A 23,935-nucleotide genomic window follows, 5' to 3' on the forward strand; every position below is an offset into this window, starting at 1 on the left:
ATAGCTAATAGGATTTAAAATTTAAAAATAAGTTCCACGTAAATAGGTAAATAAATAAATTACTTTATTCACAATAATATCATCAAATATACTTAGTAATATCATAGGCTGACTGACCGTTTTAGCTCAGAATCGTTTTTCTTATACAATGATATTATATCATTGAATTAAAATTTAACATCATTCATTACAGTGACCCACTTGTATTCTGCTGTATAGCAGAGCGACATCCACTTACTCACCTTTTTTTTTCAATGATTTTTAACAAATATATTGTGACTACCCAAAATCTCGTAATTTTAGCTGGTTACTTTTTTGAATATTAGCCAATATAAACTATATTTCTTAACTAAACTTAATCAAGTTGTATTTTTCTGATAGAACAGGTTAAATCGAATCGTTAAATATTACTTTTGTCATACTACTATGCTTGTTTTTTTTTTATTTACTATGAAAAAATACATATTGAGAGAATCCAAAATATGGTGATTTTCATCCCATTATTTAGGTCTTAGGATTGATGAAAATTTTCCAACAGTAAAATATGACTTAGAATACCATTTTGAACAGTTAAAAAAAAATCAGGTCGATAAGTGCAATATTAAAAAAATTAGGTTTTCATAAATTTTTGTAAAAAGTCCGGGCTGCTTACGTCTATCTGGGAATACGTTATTTCTTAACTACACGGACTAGATTTAGTAGTTGAGAGTCATGTTTTTTATATTTCTATACATGTAGGTAGATAGTATAAAATGTGTGCATATCATGGACCGTGCAAAACCTCCAGATATACTGTTTGTTTGGGTGCATGTAACTGCCAAGAGTACCTACCTTTTTTTAGTGTAAACTCCGTCAGTGAAGAAAATCAAGTAATACTATATAATTAATATAATGTACCAATTATTGTGAAACAAATATTCATAATTTGATAATAATAATCATCCTTATTAAATAATAATTAAGTATGCGTAATGCGTGTATGCCAAAAAATATATAAAACTTACAAAACAAATCATATACATTTTAACGGTCAGTATTATGTTAAAAATCATGATGGATAATTGTAATAATAAAAATATATTGCGACCTGTGTGGACATGTGATTTTCTTAGGAAACGGGTTGTTACCGACGAAAATCAAAACAGTAGCAATATTTTACTGAGACCTTAGTTGCGGCACTGTTACTTTAATACAGTCATATAGTAGGCAGGTGTACCTACACTATACGAAATACGTCCACGGCCAGACCGTGCTATGAATGATAATCGGTCAACGAGGCACCAAATAAATTATGTGATGCAACGCAAAAGAAAAATAAGAAGAATATTGTTATACCTAGCTTATTGTTATAGTGATTTATATTCTCTGTAGGCACGTACCTATCTGTGCTGCACAATATTCGATGTAGCGTCCAGAGTTGGTGTCGAACACTCAACCACCAGGGTGAACCACTTGCACAACCATACCCCACCACGGCCAAGGCGGCTTTCAAAACGAAACACAGACTCGCAGCTCGGCATTATTGTGATAACCGTGCCATTAAGTTCATAATTTCTCTTGCACTCAGCAGACTTAGTTACGACTAGTAAATCGCTGTTTTGAGGTTATTCCGTCCGGTTTTTTAATTGTTGTTACTTTTTAGTTGTTTTCTCGATAGACTTACAATATGATGAAATATATAAGAAAAATATTACTCTTACTGGCCATAACTTACTCCGTGTTCGCAGCCCCGAAGAATGGAGATTACACTGCACACCGTATGACATATGAAGATATACGCGACCGCAATCACAGTGAGTACATCAGTACAAACAGCATAATATGTATATTGTGTATAATATGTATAATGTAATGAGGTATTTTTCTTTTGTGTTTCAGTTCAGGATAGTCTAAATGGCCTATTATGTCCTCCAGTCGGACTAATAGATAAATATGAGGTCATGACAATACAAACAACGATGACGATGAATGGATGCGCTTATATGGAAAAAGCTGTGCTACCAAGCCTAGTCCCATTATTTCACCTGTGGATAGAACGTCCCGAGAAAACTATGGTACATGGGCATTGCAATGACCTGGAGAGTACGTATACCAAATCATTATTGTTACAGCATAAAGGGGAAGGCAGGGTTAGGTACGCTGCACTCGAGACTACAGGAACATTTTCTTAGGTTAAAATAATATGAACATATTATGTATTATGGCTTATGATTCATGTACCTATTAATTGTATCTATAAAGTGAAATAGTTATACTATAAATGCACAGTTACCTATTAATGTCACAAAAAATTGTGTAGATTATCCCGTCTGTTGTGACAGTTTTAGAAAGTCTACACAGAATACAATATATATTTTACATATTTATATTTTATATTAATATATAAATTACGGCGTGTAGCAGAGGCTTTCTTAGGAATTTTCAATGGAAGGATGAAAAAAATGGTTAATTCATAAAATTTTAAAATTGAAATAATATAGGGGTATAAAATGTAACATTAGTCGCCTGTATACATCAATTCATACGGGCCCACAAAGCTATGATTAATAATACCTATAGGTACTTATTAAGTACTCATTAGTTATTAATTGTTATATATTAATATTTAATACAATAGTTATTGGATGATTGTCATGAATTGTGACCATTTTGATTTATATACTATATATTATATAATAATTTTATTACAAAAATACCTACCTTCCTATTATACTGCTGTATTATACATTTATACACTCATAATTCATATAATTCACACAGTTAATACAATTTAATAGATATTCTGAATAACCTAGTTGTAAAATACAAAGCATATAATATTATAAATGTATATTATATTCACCACTTACATATAGTCATTTTTTATAATTAGGGTTCCATACGGTAAAACGGGACCCTATTACTAAAACTCCGCTGTCTGTCCGTCCGTCTGTCATCCAGCTGTATCTCATAAACCGTGAAAGTAAGACAGTTGACATTTTCGCAGATTATGTATTTCTGTTGCCGCTTTAACAACAAATACTAAAACATAATAAAATAAATATTTAAGTGGAGCTCCCATACAACAGACATAATTTTTTGCAGTTTTTATTGATAATGGTACGGAAACCTATACACCCGAGTCCGACTCACTTAGCTTGTTTTTTTAAAACGTTTGAGTAATTATTTTTTTTTAATTATAAATAATAAACAATATGGTATGAACATTTTTACTCAAATTTATTTTTAAAATGAACAGAGCCTGATGAATAGAATTCTAAAATGAGACAGCCCTACAGGTGTTTAATTACCTACATACATAATAAAATATGTATCTATATTAAGGTATATTACTATCTAACAATCCAAGTTATTATCATTTATTTTAATACCTTTTTAATGCATTTTATTATTTTTAAAATAACATAATTAAAACTTCATTGATATATTAAAAATGTCTGTTATCTTAACTTTTATAATTTAATTGAAAACAAATACTTAACTGAGTAACAAAAATATCAATAACTTGCCCAGTCTGCATAATAAGACTAATAAGTACTAAGTAGGTCATAGTAGGTACTTTAGGGTGGCCCTTAAAAATAAATCTTTAAATTTTTTTTACGGCACCCACCCAATTTTTGTTAATGCCCGAAAAAATAATGCCTGCAAAATTTTATATCAATCATTCAATTTTAAGCCGTGCCCCCGGGCATTTGAAGTTGAGTAGTTTTGTCATTTTTTACGGAAAAATCTTTATATTGTGCTATAACTTTTTTTTTTTTAATCAAAAAATATTAAACAATAAATATCTAGTAGGAAATTATATGAGGATCTCAAAAATTTCACTTTTTATATTATTACATTGTTTATTACTGAGATAATTACAATTTTATGTAAAAAATATGCAAAAGCTCATAAAATCCGACTAAATGGTATTTTTTCGTTTTATTATTTATACCAGTCGAACGGTTCGAAACACAATAAAATCATATATGTACAAAATTATTTAAAATTAAATTTCCTAAAAAAATTTAAATTACTCAATTTAAATTTGATTACAGATTACAGACTTATAGCTAAAAATATATACAAACTATAAAGGGTGGCAGCCACCCGGTTGCCCTTAAAAATAAATGTTTAAATTTTTTTTGTGGCAATTTAGTTTAGTCACAATTTTTTTTTTAATGTTTCCTTTTTGCAGTCAGGAAATATTTTTCTGTAATCACTTACAACTTGTAACACAAACTGTTTTTGTTCCTCATTGGTGGTGAGTATTGAATTGTAGTCTTCAATCAATTTTATTCCCCTCTCGGCCGTATCATTGACAGTTTTCAGTTTAGAGACCATTTGCAATGCATTTTGAAAAGATAAGTTTTCACTCCAATCTGCTGGGTCATTTAAAAGAAATTCTGTATCCAAGTTAAATATTTTGAAAAAATCTAAAGTTTTACTTGAGACGAAAAACTCTATTTCATTTTTCACAAATTCTGAAATTTCTGATTCTTTTAAATTTAATCGTTTGATATTCTCGTTTGAATCTGTTTTATTATTTAGTTTAACGATCATTTTTCTTTTTGATTCAATAGAAATACTTTTATCGAAAAATGCCAATGCAACTGCTTCGGGTGTTAGATACCACAAATGATTACGAAATTTATTCATTGCTACTCTTGATATATTATTATCAATTGAACTATAGTTGTACAATTTTTGTATGAAAAGTAAATCTTGATATGGTGCGGCTGCAGCAGTAGGTGCTTTAAACCATGCTTCGATATAAATTGTAACTACAAATATACAAATATCGCGAAGTCCGTTTTTTTCAAGACTACTTAATTTAAATTCATTACGAAAGATGTATATTTTAAGACAATAAATAGCTTTTGCCATCCATCTTGCATGGTGAGTTGCACCGGGAGTATGGAAAGAAGTCGTATTATTTGGTTTAGCGCCAAGAAAAATCATTGTTAACTCGAGTAACTCCTTGTAATCGTTTCGAGGTTGTAAAATTTTCAAATGTTCTTTTACAAACTCTAAAACTCTTGTTAAATGTGGGTTAATAATTTGTTTAATTTGTTTGTCCGAAATACCTGGAGAAAAATTGTCCTTGTTTATTTTATTCCACGAGAGCTGGAATCTATTGAAAATAAGAACTTCTTTAGCTGATGGTTTATTTAATTTTTCCTCAAAAACGCTTCGTAAAATTATTTCATAAATATGATGTCTGCATGGCAAATAAAATAATTTTTTTCCTAAAAGCCTTTCTAATAATACACAAGTACCACCCAATCGACCACTATTAACTGCAGTTGTATCAAACGACAGAGCTTTAACTGAATTTTGTATATTCCATTCAATTAAAGTTTTGTAAATAACTTCTGCCTGTTTATTTGCCGTTGCTTTTTGTAAAACAGGAATACTTAGAATTTTTTCTATATCACCACTTGAAATTACAATGGCTAGCCTATCAATAATATCTTTCCCAACCAAATTAGGAAGAAGCTTGCCGTCCCAGTGTAATACAACAGCTTTAAGATTACTTTCTTGAAATTTATCTTTTATTATACTCGCTCTCTCTTTACGCAAAATCTGTCGACAACGTTGAATTGATGTCCTATTAATAACAAAGTCCTCCACATTTTTTTCTAGAGCTTCTACCACTGCCATAATGATATGAATTGCCCCCCTATCACTTACTTTACAGTTGTCTAGTGCACAAACTAATTTAGTAGTAATTATGTTCTTCTGTCCTCTTACTCGTTTTGATGATGAAGGTCCAACATCTATTTCTACGGAACTGAAAGATTCGTCTATCTCCGAGTGACTAGAAGAGTCGTCTATCTCTAAGTCACTTGATATTTCGTCTATTTCCATTAAATTGTCTAAGAAAAAAAAATAAAAATTTTATTCCATTTATAGAATCAAATATATAAAAACATAAATTAACATTTACAATTACCTTCAGATTGGGTACTTCGCTTTTCACTTACAAGTGTTTTATTTTTTCTTTCCATAGAAAGTTGCTCTTTTCGCATATTAGTATAATCAATGCCATACATAAATCCTATACGTCCTTTTTTTCGTTGATTTATTAAAAATAGTCTATCTGTTTCGATTTTCATAATTTGTAGAGAATCAGCATGGGCTACATCAAATAAATCATTAAATGTTGAAATAAACAGTTTTTCGTGTTCTTTATGACTTTCTGTATTTCTTGTGGCATGCTTTTGAAGTGTTCTCCACTCATCGTATAAAGATTCAACTTTAGATATACAGTGTTTTTCTAATCGTACTGGAATACGCGCTTTTTCCCAAAAAACAAACACTTCTCGAATAATTAATTTAGCACTTTCACGAAGATTCAATTTTACGACTCTTAAATTAAAAAACAAAGTCTTTAATACATCTAAATTAGACGGTAATTTACTTCCTGATATTTTATTTGAATAGTTGTTAATTAAATAAATTTTCTCTCGCAAACATAAATTATGAGACATTATTAAACGCAAAATATTAACAACAGTGTACAAGACTATGAAACATAAGATCAAAACAACAAATTAAACTTATCTGCAGGCAAACAGTACAGTGACCACTATTTGTTGAATGACAGAAAAAGGTACAATACTATTAAATATAAACGGATTTTGTAATCTTATCTTTATATTATAACCACAATAATTGACTGAAATAGAGAAAAAATCGATTACATTATAATTTAATAATAATTTGGTAGATTATTTTCAAGATAAGCACTGTGTTTAGATTAAAATTATTATTACATGATTTTTATACAAATATATTAACTACTTCAATCTTACTAATATTTGTTTAGACTTTAGTTTAATATTACATATACGAGTATATTAATTTACATACTACAATACATTTTTTGTCCCTAAGTAATTTTAATGTATTCTGAATTATTTGACTGGTATAAATAAAAAACACTGTTATGCCAGATTTTTTGAGCTTTTACTTATTTTTTTCATAAAATTATAACTATGCCGGTAATAAACAATGTAATAATATAAAAAGTGACATTTTTGAGATCCTCATATAATTTCCTACTAGATATTTATTGTTTAATATTTTTTGATTGAAAAAAAAAAAAAAATTATAGCACAATATAAAGATTTTTCCGTAAAAAATTACAAAACTACTCAACTTCAAGTGCCCGGGGGCACGGCTTAAAATTGAATGATCGATTTCAAATTTTGCAGGTATTATTTTTTTGGGCATTAACAAAAAATGGGTTGGTGCCGTAAACTGTACAATTAAAAAAAAAATTTACAAGAGTAAGCTAAGGGCCACCCTAAGGTACTTACATAATTATTATGATGTAGGCAGGTAGGATAAAAATGTGTAACTATCAATTGTGTCAACAACAATATTATTATTGAGCAAAAAAAAGTGATCATATTTTAATATTTATATATTTGTTCTGTTGTCATGCTGAATCAGATATGGACCACTTAATTTTTGAGTGCTTATCGAAAGAAAATCCGACCAATAGGATAGATGTTGAGAAAGGCTGGAAATATATTTCATTACTTGAACATATAGCCGAAGAAAAATCTCCAACCTCAATGAAAAATGAAACCAAAAGTGTGAGAAAATCTTTCAGATGTGCTGTGAGTATTTCATATTTATGTTTTACAAATTTTTTGTCTTACACAGGAATATTATAACCGTAGGAATTGGTACTTCAGCTAGCAAACGATAACTATGCACCCATAGTAATTCGTATACGGTGGTTTTAAATCATTGAATTCAAATTTAACACCATCCATTCCAGTGACCCACTTGTACAACAGACTAACAGAGTGAAGCCCATTTACCAGCTTTTTTAATATATTAGGGTGTTTTAATACACAATAATAATCATAATTTATTACAATATCAATAATGGTAATGATCTAAACATAAACTCTCCATGTAGGTAATAAAAAACGAAAAAAAAAAACTGCAATGGGCGAAGCTAAGTTATTTAGCTAGTGTTTATAATTATAAGTGTATTATTATAAGTTACGGTTGATTAATTTTCTTTCTCTCTATCTGTCTTTTTCTTTCTGCCCACAGATGTACGATGTGACTGACTACGATCTAGATGGAGTCAGAATCATACGAATAGCTATTGCAAAAGCAAGAGATGAAATATCAAATGTACAACAATGTGAAGGCCTAGGAAATCTACTGGGAGAAAGTGCTCTTCCATTCGTTTCCGAGGGCGAACGGGAATGGCCCGATGGGTCATTATATTTATATATGATTGGAAAGAAACCATACATGTCGACATAACAATCAAATAAGGTATACCTTATAAAACCTACAACATTTTTCATCTATAAAATCGGTAGTTTAATATTATATTGTTAAAATTTTTTAACTTATCAATATTTCAATTTTATATTATTTTTTTTTTAAATTTAGATTCTAAGTGGAGTTATTTACATAATATAGGCACCTATAATAAATTGATTTTTCAACTATATTTTTTTCTGTGTCATCTGTTTTTTCTTTTAGAGCAGTTTAAATACTTCATTCTTCAATTCTGAGGGTATTTCTGGAATATAATTTGACTCAGTTGATATTTTGGTGAGGGAAGGGAATCAAAAATAAAAAGTCCGTCAAATTTTTTAACACATCCTTTAAAGTATTCAATGACGAGGTACACGGGAAACTTTCTATATAGCAGAGCAAATTCTCTGGTTTGTTTTAACAATGATAATAATAAACAATTATTATGTTTACTGAAGCATTAACAAAGAGTTATCATCAGAATTATTGTGTTTTTGATGGATTAGTAAAGCATTCTGGATTTAGAATTCTAAATTTGCAATGTCCAAATTTTAATATTATGCAATAATATTTACAGATCTAATGAGAAGAATGCAGTATCCAGTCTTCCAACTACAACTGCTACTACCATCAGTCATTATGTACGATAAAAAATATTTTGTAAATAACAATTATTGATCATTATTTTAGGTTTACTTATAAGGTTTTTTTTTTATAATCAATGACATTATTTAATATTACAGTTTTTACTTAAAAATGTTATTTTATTCATTACCTATTTTTGTCAGTGGATACCTATGATGTCTTTCATATTATATCCATAAAATAATTTGTATTAAATATAATAATAAAATAATTATAATTACTAAGAATACTGTGTTGTAACCAGTGTAGATACTATATATCTTATGTTATAAAGTGTCCAAAATGGTTTTGGGTTTGTTACGATTTATGTTTCAGTGTAAACATATAAAAAACTATTTTAGATATAAATTTATATTGAGCTCACAAATTTTTATTATAATTTGAATTATTTATATTTTCCATCTCAGTTGAATGAGAGAATGTGAGAATGATGATTTTGTGCTTACCATAACATGTGTGACACTTATAAATATTATAATAGTTTTAAGCTAGAATGGGAAAATAATGCTTGGCTGTTAGAATACTGCTTTTCATTGTTAATTTTTCTACTGGTTTACTTTGATGAGGCTGTTTATTTTATTATTTACATTATAATATTTCATTTGTTTTTTTTTTTTTTTACTGTTAATAAAGAAAGAAGTCTAAATTCCAATTTAATTATTCTTGATAAAATTTATTTACAGCATAATTTTAATAACTACAAAATGCAATACTAATACCTTACACCTAACTAACTTTTTTTTATTTAAAATTATTTTATGCATTTCAAATAAATATTTAAATAGAATAAAACACATAAAATTAATTTATCCTTTAAAGATAAGTTTATGTTAAGATAAATCAGATAATAAAATTAAAATTTACAAATAACATATTTTGAACTTTTAACATAATTGTTAAAAACTCATAACAAGTACCTACTTAAAATAAGAGCTCACCTAACAAACAGTTTATAATAGATCTTTTATTTATTGTATAATTAGTATTTTTACTAACCTTATGATAAAGGTATTATGTATTTTTTAAATGTAATGTAATTTAATTGAAATTATACGAACATCTAGAAAATGTTAAAAATCAATAAAAAAAATAACCATAGTACTTTGCCAAATTTATATGTATTTATTTGACATACCCGGTCTATCAGAAAAACACAACTTCATAAAGTGTAGCTAAGAAATATAGTTTAAATTGGCCAATATTCAACAACAAGAAATATAGTAGAGAAATATAGTATTTCTACTAAATCTAGTCCGTGTAGTTAAGAAATAACGTATTCCCAGATAGACGTAAGCAGCCCGGACTTTTTACAAAAATTTATGAAAACCTAATTTTTTTAATATTGCACTTATCGACCTGATTTTTTTTTAACTGTTCAAAATGGTATTCTAAGTCATATTTTACTGTTGGAAAATTTTCATCAATCCTAAGACCTAAATAATGGGATGAAAATCACCATATTTTGGATTCTCTCAATATGTATTTTTTCATAGTAAATAAAAAAAAAACAAGCATAGTAGTATGACAAAAGTAATATTTAACGATTCGATTTAACCTGTTCTATCAGAAAAATACAACTTGATTAAGTTTAGTTAAGAAATATAGTTTATATTGGCTAATATTCAAAAAAGTAACCAGCTAAAATTACGAGATTTTGGGTAGTCACAATATATTTGTTAAAAATCATTGAAAAAAAAAGGTGAGTAAGTGGATGTCGCTCTGCTATACAGCAGAATACAAGTGGGTCACTGTAATGAATGATGTTAAATTTTAATTCAATGATATAATATCATTGTATAAGAAAAACGATTCTGAGCTAAAACGGTCAGTCAGCCTATGATATTACTAAGTATATTTGATGATATTATTGTGAATAAAGTAATTTATTTATTTACCTATTTACGTGGAACTTATTTTTAAATTTTAAATCCTATTAGCTATAAAAGTTGAACATTTTAAAAATTTTAAAGTAAAAATGAATTATTAAAATTAAAATTCGATCTTTAATGCTTATGGAAAAAATTGTGCCTATGTATTTTTAATATATTTCAACTGCTCTTTTAACAATATATCAGGATTCTTGCATTACATTTTTACGTTTTCTTAACCAACAAATTTTATTGATATTTATAGAAAAAAAAATTTAAAAAATTGAAAACTGACAATGTCTGTAAACAGCTCAAAAAGAGTCAAATTATTTTCAAAATTTTATCGTAAATATAAAATGCTAATTAAAACATTCAGTGAAATGTTCAAGTATCTACAGTCATTCGTATTTTAATTACAATAAAATAAGAAAATCGTTAGACGAGTAGTCGAGTGAATATCAAATATTATATAAATATGAATTCAAACGCTCATAAAAATTTAATTTAACTTTCTTGTAAACATTTTTTTTTTTTTTAAAGGAAGACAATATTATGAGGAATCTTGTAATACATTTTGACGAAAACTTAACTCAAAATAAATAGCTGATTTTCGTGATTTTTACATTTTTTTGTAAATTTTTGAACTTTAAATGCTAATAAAAAAAAAATGTGACTGGATTTTTAATATTTTTCAAATATTAATGTAACAATATAGTAGGAGCCTTGTATTAGTTTAAAACAAATCAAAATATTTTAAACATTTTGTCATGTGTAGAAATTGGAAATATAAACAATTATATACTTATCTATGGTATTAAAAAAAAAATTGACCTATGATAAATTCCAAATAACCCCAAACAAACAGTATATCTGGACGGTTATGCACGGTCCATGATATGCACACATTTAATACTACCTACCTACATGTATAGAAATATAAAAAACATGACTTTCAACTACGACACTGTGTAATAATATTATTTCAAATAAACCTAGGTATGTAAAACTGTCGTGCGTCGGTGTACCAGCAACACTTTTCACGCAATATTCTAACTTTAATTTAATTTACTTCATAAGTCACACATTGACACACTCAAAATATATATATATATACGCCATATCAGATGGCAAAACACGACCCCTTAATACACTACTATCATAGACATATTATATACTTATCTATGGTATTAAAAAAAAATTGACCTATGAAAAATTCCAAATTAATCATATCACAATATCCATTAGGTACAACAAATCGTGATACTATCATAGATATATAATAGTATACTTTAGAAGTTTCAAGTACCCACGAATAATATTATACAATCACAACAAAATAACTAAAATGGTTATTCAGGGTTTTTAATATGTAGTTTCGTTCAAATTTGAACGGAAAATGAGTATAAAAATAAACTGTGGGTATGAATTTTTTAGATTTTTTGGTAACAGAATTAAATACTTACGTGGAATCTTGTTTTAAATTTTCAATTTTTAGATATAAAAGTTGAACAATTTATACATTTTTAACTACAAAATAATTACTCAATTTTAAATTTGATAAATAATGTCAAAATTTGAATTTCAAATAATTATTAAAAAAATTGTGCCTATGTATTTTTAATATTTTTCAACTGCAATTGTAACAATATGACAGGAGACTTGCATAAAATGTCCACGCTTTTTTACCCAACAAACAAAATTGTATTGATATTTATAGAAAAAAAAACATGAAAATGAAAATATTAACATTCAGTGAAATTTTCAAATACCTACAAACATTCTTTTTTTAATAACAATAAAATAAGGAATTCGTCACATGAGAAATCGAGTGAATATCAAATTATGTAAATATATGAATTTCAAACGTTAATAAAAATTAAATTTGACTTTTTTGAACACATTTTTTTTTTTTTGATTAAGATAGACAATATTATGAGGAATCTTGTAATACATTTTCAAATCATAGATTTAAAAAGAAAAATTTTTACGAATATTTAACTCAAAATAATTAGCTGATTTTTACATATTTTGTAAATTTTTGAACTTAAATGCTAATAAAAAAAAAATGTGACTATGGATTTTTAATATTTTTCAAATATTATTGTAACGATATAGTAGGAGCCTTGTATTAAATTTTCAAGTTTTTTTACTCAACAAATAAAGTTTTATTGACATTCATAGAAAAAATACTAAAAAAATTGGAAACTGAAAATGTCCCTAAATAGTTTAAAACAAATCAAAATATTTTTAAAATTTTGTCATGTATAGAAATTGGAAATATAAACAACCAGTGAAAATGTCATGTATCTACGGTCGTTTGTTTTAATGTTACACCAAAAACCAAAATCAATTTTCTCGAAAACAAATTTTACGTAAAAATTCCCGTTTTTCCTAAATTTTTCTTTTGTTTTTCACAGTGCTTTTGAAAATTACTGGGATATTATTATTATAAAATATATTCGTTATTTATTATTTATTATGTATTATGATTTATTATTCTTATGAGTTATATACAAGTCCCACTGCTTTTCACCACGGACTCTTTATACTCTGGACTTTTTTACCTCGGACTTTTTGATGGTATACTAATTATTTAATTATACATATCTGTGGATCCGAGAATTGTGATGGTATATATTAAATTATTACAGATTATAGAGTATACATACAGTTGCACCTACTTTATACTTAATAAAATGTTTAGAATGCCGCTCATAGGTATGTACAGACCGGTTTTAGAGATAATATAATATATGAGATTATAGGTAGATAGGTACCTATAATCCAGACCATCACCAAGAATAAATTTAAGAAATAGGGTTTTTGGTGTACATTTTTGATAAAGTCGCGCAAATTCATAGTATATTATTTTACACGCTAATTCTTTGCGAAAAATTAAAAATTTAGTCTTTTAAATTTGGTGGAGAGGTGCCGAGGTCGGCTGTAGAAATACTGCACTGATTTTCTAAAAGGTGCGTAAAAATTGTTTTTAATTATAATGTATATTATATAATTTGCGTAAATATAATTGCATGGAGGTAATATTATTCAATGTTTGGTGGCCGGCGCTGACAAGAAAAATGTTCAGGGGCGCATATTATGCTGCATGTGCTGCCCCTGAACGCATTTCTGTGTTGACTCCCTATGTATCATGCCAATATATTATATTTTTTAATATTTTATTATGATGTGTACAATACCTATAAATTAATATATTTAAATCGTTTAATGAATATGAACAATATAATATAATATATATTTTACTGACACCCTAAGACCCCTATTAAAATTTCTGACAACGTACATATTAGGTAGGTAGGTATTTTGTTTGTTATTTGTATGATGTTATTTGCTAAATCTGTTCGATGTTCTTACTGAACTTAATCACACTTTTGTATCAAGGTTCAAGGGGTTGTATAATGTTTTGCCAGCCCTCCCCCAATCGAAAATTGTAAATGTAATTGTTTCTATGCTACTATTTGGGGGAATGCAAAAAAAGTGTCGGGGAAAAAAAGTCCCAGAAAAGAAGTCTCAAGTCAAAATTAAAATATACAATTTGGAACATTTAAAGTAAAACTTATGATATAATCACTTTGCATAATAGGTGTATTAGTTTCTTTTTATTCAGATAACCTAAAATCTAAGAAAAAACATATGTGCATGAGTCATAGATAATAAATACATGGATAGGACGCTTCAAATTCATTACGTATTAGTTTTGCGGTCCAACATAGATAAGAAATTGAGGCGATTTGTTTACATTTTTTAACGTGATAACAACTGTTTTCAAAACGATTAAAGTGTATTTTTAGAAACACTGGTTTTAGTTTTTTTTACTACTTAGTACCTAGTTTTGTATAATTTGTGCTTTTACAACATTGGAACTAGGTAGTTTAAAAAAATGGTTTTATCGTGTTGTGTATGTTATAAAAGCGCCAATAAAAATCCAAATTTAACATTTCATAAGCAAGTTTATTATATATTTTGTTTGTTTTTCATTTAAACTAGTTTGTTAATAATTAAATTCTCTCGTTATTATTGTAGATTTCCTAAAGATCCAATTCAACTGGATAATTGGTTACAAATTTTGCAATTAGAAAACATTGCTAATTGACATAGAGTTTGTTCTGATCATTTTGATCCCAGTAGTTTAAAACGAATAAATGAGTACACTACCCTTAACAAAAATGCAGTTCCAGTTCTGTTAAGGAAGTATTATACTTTATTGTTATTCCTTATTTTATAAATATTTATACAAGATAATTTTTGTTTCATTATTTAGGAAGTTGGTTCATGATGATTGTCCATCAAATTTAAATGTCCAGGTCACTCCAACATTATGCCCTAGGCGAATGTTATTCAAAAATGTTGAATATGATGATATTCCCTGCTCGTCTATAAATACTGTAGACACAGTAGACACTACTACACCAAATGATATATCAGAGTTACTTGATATATCAAATATAATATTAAAGTCACTCCAACATTTTTTTTTAAAATTAATTAGGAACACATTTCAAAACAAAAAAGTTATTAAGAATAAAAATGGTCAGCTTATTAAATGGGAGTATTTAGTAAAATTAGTAGATGTACAAACAAATCAAAAATTACATGCCGGTAACAAATTAACATATAGACATATACATTTTTTTAATGAGAAAATGAATGTTCGTCTCGCAGCTCAGACTCTGACTCAGGCTATGATTGTAAATATTTTACTATTTTTAAAAGTAAAAAGAACATTATTACATTATTATTTGTACTATGCGTGTCATTAATATTTTCATCATTATACTTACTATTAATCTAAAATTTACCAATAATAAAAACTTAAATTCAAATGTGATTGACGATTATTTATTTTAACTGTTATCAAAAATCATAATGTAAACAAGTAACCTCGATTTTTTATCACCAAGTAGTTCACTGATAATGTCCTATCCATGTATTTATTATCTATGGCATGGCATGAGTAAACATGACAAATATAATTGATAAGAAAAAAATTGTGATAATGATTTCGTAAATTCTTACACTCCTGATTGACGAGTAAACGTATTTTAAAGTCATTCTATTCTGTTATTTAATTTTATTCGGACGTTCTGACGTTCAGTTTACAATTTCATAACCCCAAATACATATTACGTCATTGTTTTTTCTATGGTGTAACAAATAATATAATAAGAATCATAAATTAGATGAAATAATATTTCAACTATATTCTACAATTGTTGCTTGTGTTTTAACTTTTAACAATGTCCAATTTAAATGATGAACCGGGAACTACAGCGTCTGATAATGGTAATCGTAAATAAGTTTGTCTGTATATATTGTCAAATGTCTTTATGTTCACAAATTGAAAACAGATAGTAGAGCGGCAGTGCCTGTTGCCAGTCGTCGTATAAGCTTTGCGTCTGCTCTTATGATGCAAATAGAGCGTAGAGCAGCTGAAGGTTTAGCCATGTTTCGAAGCAACGTGGACAACACAGTTGAAGAACTACGATCAATAATTACAGTGGCACGCAACCCCCATCCTGGATCGCCACAACCGCTTGGTCCCAGTTCATCTATACGCCTGAGTCTGCCTACCTGCTTGAATTTGAACACCAACCATGCTCACTTACCTCTCTCTCCACCAAGTATAACAGAAACAGAAGACCAAAACTTTACAACTGCAGGTATCATCAGTATAATATTGACTTATTAAGAATTATTATCTAAAAGTAGAATTTATCCTATTGAATTGTAAATACCGGTTACAACAACTCCAGTATCACAAAGACTTCCTTTGACTACTCAAGGATCACTTACTGAACAAAACAATGATGTAGCAATAGATATGAATTTATCAAGCTCAGATTTACATGTAGAACAGCTGCCTCAAAGTCCAGGAGGGTCGTCACTTAATGGATCTAACAATGATAACAATGAGAACCGTAAGTTATTTGGATTATAAGTTAATTCTAATAATACCTTATTAATTTAATTTCAATTTTTTATGAACCTACTTATTATTAGGATACTCAATATTGTTTTGGTGATTTTTAATAACAACTTGATTAACTATTTGCAGGTAAAATATTTTTCTCAACTATCCCTAATTATTTAGTATTTTTGTTTTATACTAATTACATATTTATATTATACCTATTTAAAATGGGGAAATAATAGATATTTAGAAATACAAAATTGTATTACATCCATGATATTGATATTTTAATTACTACAATAAATTATATTTAATATGTCACTGACATTTAGTAAATTTACAATATCTTTGAAAAAAAAAAATAACATGTAAACGCATGTACATTTGCACTCTACAATCGCTATACTTTACAGAATCTTTGTAATTGGAATTTATTCCGTTAATAAAGAATTATTATTAATATTAAACCAAATAAGTACCTGTGTGATTAAAAAAACCATTTCATTTTTTTATTAATTTGAAGTTTATTAATATTTTATTTTGTTTCAACAATATTTATTAAATTTTTAAGTAGGTACTTAAATATTTCCAACTTCTATATAGAATACTTATATAAATATTTAAAATGAGAAATATTACCTAGATATTTAGAAATATAAAATTGTACAATAAAAACAACATCCTTTTAGATGTAGACAATGTAATAAATATTACCTATTGAAATAAAAATATAAGATTTGTTTTTAAGTATTGTTATTTGAATTTATTTGTAATTAATTATTTGTCGATACACACTAATAAATAATAATACATTTGAGTTGGATAATTAGTAATTAATGTAACATTGTATACATCATATAATCTATGAATCATAATACTATGAAGAATATATTGTAGCAGTAGTATTCTCTATTACTATTTTTTTTTATATTTATAATTGTATAATATGTTACAGTAAAAACGTGAATAGATCATAATGAATATTTTACAAGGTTTATAACGTTAATTACTTATGATTTACGTTAATTCCAAACAATATTAGTCAATCATGTTAATTGTATTTACATTTTTGTACTATTATTTCTTAATGTTTATTTTCACATGATAATGAGCTAGGGCATTTTGAATTGCATAATTTTTTTTTAACTACTCGACACGTACTTTTATTTATTTTACATTTCATCTTACAGTGACATCTTTGATAGTCTTGTGTGTCCATAAGACTATTACATCCTATGGCTTCTCGAAGTGTTATCTCTTTTTATTTAGATGATTCAATCAGAGTTTTGAAATCAAGCAACATTTCTTTGCATGGCACAAGTTGAGATCTTGTATACTTGTGTTTAAGAAAACAATTTCCGGTACCTGATTCAAATATAAAATACATGAATACCAGAATACGTATAAATTTAAATTTTTTATTTTACTTAGATAATTTATAAAAGTCGTTGTCAACATTAGCAATAACTGCTAATACCTTTTGTGGGGATCCACATGCTCTGTCAACAAATTGGTTTTCCATTTCAATACAACTTAAAGAAAACTAACACAACTTTTTATGAATATTTTATAGCACATAACGATATAACGATGTCGTTTCGATGCATACCGTGAAAAACTGACAGAAATATTATCTACAATAGTTAGAATAAAGTCCTCTTCTAGTAAGTCCACTAACCTTTATAAACATAACTAACTGTTGTTAGAAACAGGACTAAGATATTGTAGGTATTAGAAAATATCTGAGTCTGAAGTAAGTACTACATATATCTACTGCAACTGTATACTATCTAAAACCATTGAGATAACATTATATAACAACATTTTTGATCGTGTGTAGAAATTATCGATAATTAAACTAAAAAAATAATTAACCAGGATAATTACTAGTTTGTTAGGTAACTATTGTTATTTGCTAGAAAAGATCGTTATTTTGATGTTTAACATAATTTACTGTAACATATACATTATTAAAATATTTCCAGTAGACTTTCTTAAAATAATATTAAACATAATAGTTAACATGATTACATGAATAATATTCCATTCAAAATTGTTTAGTATAATCCCTAATCTTTCTGTAGAAAATTTTAATTTAGTAATAACATAATTTTAGTACCCACTTATATTTATACCCACTTACATTGAGTTGTATTGTTTTCCAGAAAGCGAAGAAGTTGTTCTTCAGCACAACCCAGAAATCGCTCAAATGCTTAGTGTAACTCTAAAATACCTTCCATTCTTATTGATACTTTTATCAAAAGTTGTATTCGACCATATTCCAGGTAAATTAAACAGCTAATCTGTTCAACTGTTTGTGTAAGCATAGCTAAAAAGATATACGGCCTGAAGGTTCAAATAACAAACGTGTTTGTACGTATCTTGTGATTACAGATATTCTGCTCTTTTCGGTGCTATTTATTTCATTTTGTTACTTCAACCAAATGGTAAAGCTAGAGGTGGCCAAAAAATCATTGCGCAGTATTGGTTTTTTGTTGTTTGCTATTTGTCATGTGGCCATGTCTGTATTTCTATTCTACTTCTTCTACACCGAAATTATCTTACACTTTGGGTAATTATAATTCATATAAAAACTAAATCTTAATTAGTAATTTATTATTAGGAATCTTAATGTTCATAGTAAAATTGATGTTTTATGTTTATATTTCTAGGTTAATATTTATTCCTCCTTCCACACAGTCCTTGACAGTTATCAACCTATTATGGTCAATAGCAGCGGATGATTACATTTTGAAATTAACAACAATTGTTTTTAAAATAATAGTTATCATGATGCCAATAAAGGTTTTACCAATAGTTAAACGAGTACATACATTTTTATATTATTAGTCGTAATAGGTAAATTATTACTATTTTAAATAAATAAATGTATCCTTATACTTTTGTTTAGGGAAAAGTATACCTGTTCATTGAAGTTACATCTCAATTGTATCGGTGTTGTGCGCCGATTCGACCTTGGTTGTATTACATGTTAGAATCTTATCAGGGTCCGAAAAAGGCGATTGGAGTCATTTTATCTGCCGCTTACATAGTATCAAAAGGTACCAATTTAATAGGTTGTGTGAAACTATGGCGGACAGCCTTATACAAATTACTTCAGAATGTTGTAAGTCAAATTAATATGGTTATATCATTATTTTGGTGATTTTGGTTGCATTCTAAATAATTTATTATTATTTATACTAAAACCAAACTCTTACAAATTATTATACAGTAAATATATTCAAATTATGAATGTTTCGTTTAGTCATACAAACTCAGTACTCCAACTTTATATACTTTTATAGATATTATAGAAATAAAAAGTAATTAAATATTATTATTATAAATATCAGGAAAATCTGAAAAATTTAATGTTGTTTATTAAGAGGATCTCTGCGCAATATTAGTTTTCTCTATGTCACATGTGCAACATTGATAAAATTAATTCACATAATAATTTTTTGTCTATGTTGAGCGTGAGCCAAACAAAGAAAAGAAACATCCTCTTAAGTTAACTTACCTAACAAAACCTTATTATAATTTTAGGCATTGGGTACAGCACCGAGTAAAGAGCAGCTGACTATAGCTGGCAACAATTGTCCAATATGCCATGACGAGTATGCTACACCTGTTTTGTTGCAATGCGAACACATATTCTGTGAAGCTTGCGTGGCCAAATGGTTTGATCGCGAGCAAACATGTCCAATATGTCGGGCAAATCTTGTTGATAACCCTGCGTGGCAAGATGGTTCTACGACAAATTATATACAACTCTTTTAACATTTAAATATTTAACTTTGCCAAACTAAATATTATTTTAAAAATATGTATAAGAAAATAAAATTTGTATTTTCCATTAATCAGTTATCATGTTATTTTCTTTCATGCGATGAACTTAAATTATTTTCTATATTAAATATCAGAAAAATGTAATGTTGCTTATTAAGAGGATGTCAGCGCAATATTAGTTTTATCTCTGTCACATGTGCAAATTAGTTAAATTAATTCACGTAATAATATTTTGTCTATGTTTAGCGTGGGCCAGACAGAGAAAACAAATATCCTCTTAAGTTAACTGGCCTAATAAAACTGTGTGGCGAGATGGTTTTACGGCTAATTTTATACAACTCTTTTAATATTTAAATGCGATACCCTATAACCGATTAAACGCTTTTTATGTTGATATTTCTCCTCTTCTTTATTGTTATATAATAATTTTTCTCAATACCTACCAATTGTTTATACTTTATAGGAGATAATTTAGTCGTTAAATTTGTCTACTTTATTTTATTTTTAACGCATAAAAATATTTGTCTGTGTTAGATGTTCATTATGATTTAAAGATATAAATGTATATTAGTCAAGTGTAACTCTAAAAAAAGTTACCATAAATACTTGCAATTTTCACTAAATTTTTATATTAGCAATTCCTATGCACCATAAATTATATAAGTATACCGGAAAGTCAAATTTTTTTTTTTACGATCAGTACAAGACAAATTCAAATCTGTTTTCAAGAATAAAATCCACTTAACTTAAATGGCATGTTCTATATTTCTAATATATATATATATAGGTACCTATATCTAATAGAAATATGTGAGTGTAGTGACCAATTTTTAATACAAACCAAAAAAAATATACATTTGAGCTTATAATAAATTCCATTGAATATAATTGTAAAAATGTCTGTACATAGTTGAATCGGACTAAAAATGCACGACGTAGTCACATAATTATCTCGGTCGAAGCAAACACAATAATAATAATGCGGTTCCAATCTTGAACCAATCTTACCTATCTTAAATGAGCATTTGTAGTTATTACACTTATTATTATTACTTGGGAATTTTTTTAAATCAAATCAATTGGTGGCTACTTTCATCAAAATAATGTTACCTGTAATATTTGTTATTTTTAGCCTATATTCGTATTGTATCGAATGATACATATTGTATATTGCTGATTAAAATAAAAAATTGTGCCTATGTATTTTTAATATTTTTCAACTGCTATTGTAACAATATATCAGGAGCCTTTCATTAAATTTTCACGCTTTTTACCCAACAAACAAAATTTAACTGATATTTATAGAAAAAAAAACTAAAAAAATAGAAAACTGACAAAGTCCGTAAAAAATTAGAAAATGTTCAATTTGTAGGTATAAAAACTTTAAATTTTTAACGGATTATCTTAAATAGTTCAATCTGTAGCCAAAAAATAAATAAATACTGACATTTTATGTTCAAATTTGGACAAAATTGCATACCTATTAAAACTTATAATAACGTACTTAAGTTTTAAAATAATGGAAATGTATGGTTTTTTTTTTATTATTAATATTTTAATAATTAATTTTAATATCTAAAATTGCATCGATCAAAACCTAATAGACTATACAAGACAAATTCAAATCTGTTTTCAAGAATAAAATCCATCAACTCCTATCCTCGTAATTTTGTCTGGCTTATTGGTCTTTTGGATGCTTAAGACGCGTAGTGTTAAATTTGATCACAATAATATCATAAATTTGACAATGTCCGTAAACACATCAAAAAGAGTCAAAATATTGTCAAAATTGTATGGAGTATAGAAAATGAAAAAATGAAAATTCAGTGAAATTTTCATGTATCTACAGTTATTCGTTTTTGAATTACAACGAAATAACAAAATCCGCTACGTGGGAAATGGAGTGAATATCCAATCTTGTAAAAATATGAAATTCAAACGCTCATAAAAATTTAATTTGATTCACTTGAAGTCATTTTTTTTTGATAAAGATAGAAAAACTTATGAATGATCTTATAAATTTTCACGCTTTTTACCCAACAAACAAAATTTAACTGATATTTATAGAAAAAAAAACTAAAAAAATAGAAAACTGACAATGTCCGTAAAAAATTAGAAAATGTTCAATTTGTAGGTATAAAAACTTTAAATTTTTAACGGATTATCTTAAATAGTTCAATCTGTAGCCAAAAAATATATAAATACTGACATTTTATGTTCAAATTTGGACAAAATTGCATACCTATTAAAACTTATAATAACGTACTTAAGTTTTAAAATAATGGAAATGTATGTTTTTTTTTTTTATTATTAATATTTTAATAATTAATTTTAATATCTAAAATTGCTTCGATCAAAACCTAATAGACTATACAAGACAAATTCAAATTTGTTTTCAAGAATAAAATCCATCAACTCCTATCCTCGTAATTTTGTTTGGCTTATTGGTCTTTTGGATGCTTAAGACGCGTAGTGTTAATTTTGATCACAATAATAGCATAACATTAGTAAGTTTCCATGATTTTTCCATGATAAAATTTTCAAACCATTTTGACCGTTTTGATCAATTTATAGTTATGAGAAATTTTTTAATTTTGTAAAATATTTTTCAAGTAGTAATTCATCATAGTTTTTTATTTCATAGGTAACATTAGAAGTTTTAGGCGATATAATACATCATAGTTAATATGATAGGATATATATTGTTCTAATTAAATTGTTTACCCCTTGATTCTAGGATTCGAAGAAATATTATAGTAAGTAGGTAGTAACATATATATAGTGCATCAATAAATATGTCATTCTCGAGATTCCATAATTTTTCTACATATCGTAGTAGTATATTATTATGATGTTTATTATAATATAGAAAAGTGACTCCGTCAGGTTGCAACCAGGGCTATTGCAATGTATTTTGCCGCCCCGTGCAAGTAAAGAAAATCCCGTCCCTTTCAACAAATTGTTTCCATATAATTAATAGGTACATTGGTATTTGTACAAAATGAACAAAATTAATTAATGTAAACTGGGTTATATTGTATGTTATGCAGTAAAATTTTGTCCAAAATTTAAAATAACTTCAGAAAATTTTATTAATTATAACTTCAATGTATGCACAACAATACCTTTATTTAATAAGAACTAGGGCTAGCACATATCATATTATTGTTTATTAATAAGTATCTACTTATTTAGCTTATACTACATAATAAAATATTACACATAACCAGTCAAAAGAGTGTATAAGCATGATTTTTATTTTATATTTACAATAAGTAATGGTGAAAAATGCATATTTTTATTTATAAACGAAGCTGCCCCTAAGGTTCCAAAAAAAATTTGTCGCCCTGTGCGATGGCACGGTTCGCACGTGCTTTCCACAGGCCCTGGTTACTACATAAGTCTGACTGTATCAAAT

General features: G+C 27.2%; 2 protein-coding genes across 2 annotated transcripts; both read left to right on the forward strand.

The window, feature by feature from the left end:
* The first annotated feature begins 1,276 nt into the window (after nt 1-1,276).
* LOC107882895 lies at nt 1,277-9,190 on the forward strand. The gene is made up of 4 exons (XM_029492179.1): nt 1,277-2,082; nt 7,444-7,613; nt 8,062-8,292; nt 8,858-9,190. The coding sequence occupies exons 1-3, from the start codon at nt 1,941-1,943 to the stop codon at nt 8,278-8,280; spliced, it is 531 nt and encodes a 176-aa protein (XP_029348039.1). The 5' UTR covers nt 1,277-1,940; the 3' UTR covers nt 8,281-8,292; nt 8,858-9,190.
* A 6,475-nt stretch (nt 9,191-15,665) lies between these two features.
* Nucleotides 15,666-20,526, forward strand: LOC107882167 (RING finger and transmembrane domain-containing protein 2-like). The gene is made up of 7 exons (XM_029492182.1): nt 15,666-16,474; nt 16,568-16,732; nt 18,891-19,010; nt 19,120-19,297; nt 19,398-19,551; nt 19,637-19,852; nt 20,275-20,526. The coding sequence occupies exons 1-7, from the start codon at nt 16,219-16,221 to the stop codon at nt 20,506-20,508; spliced, it is 1,323 nt and encodes a 440-aa protein (XP_029348042.1). The 5' UTR covers nt 15,666-16,218; the 3' UTR covers nt 20,509-20,526.
* The last annotated feature ends 3,409 nt before the right edge of the window (nt 20,527-23,935 follow it).

The sequence above is a fragment of the Acyrthosiphon pisum genome, chromosome X, assembly GCF_005508785.2.
Source record: "Acyrthosiphon pisum isolate AL4f chromosome X, pea_aphid_22Mar2018_4r6ur, whole genome shotgun sequence".
In the NCBI taxonomy this organism is placed as follows: domain Eukaryota; kingdom Metazoa; phylum Arthropoda; class Insecta; order Hemiptera; family Aphididae; genus Acyrthosiphon; species Acyrthosiphon pisum.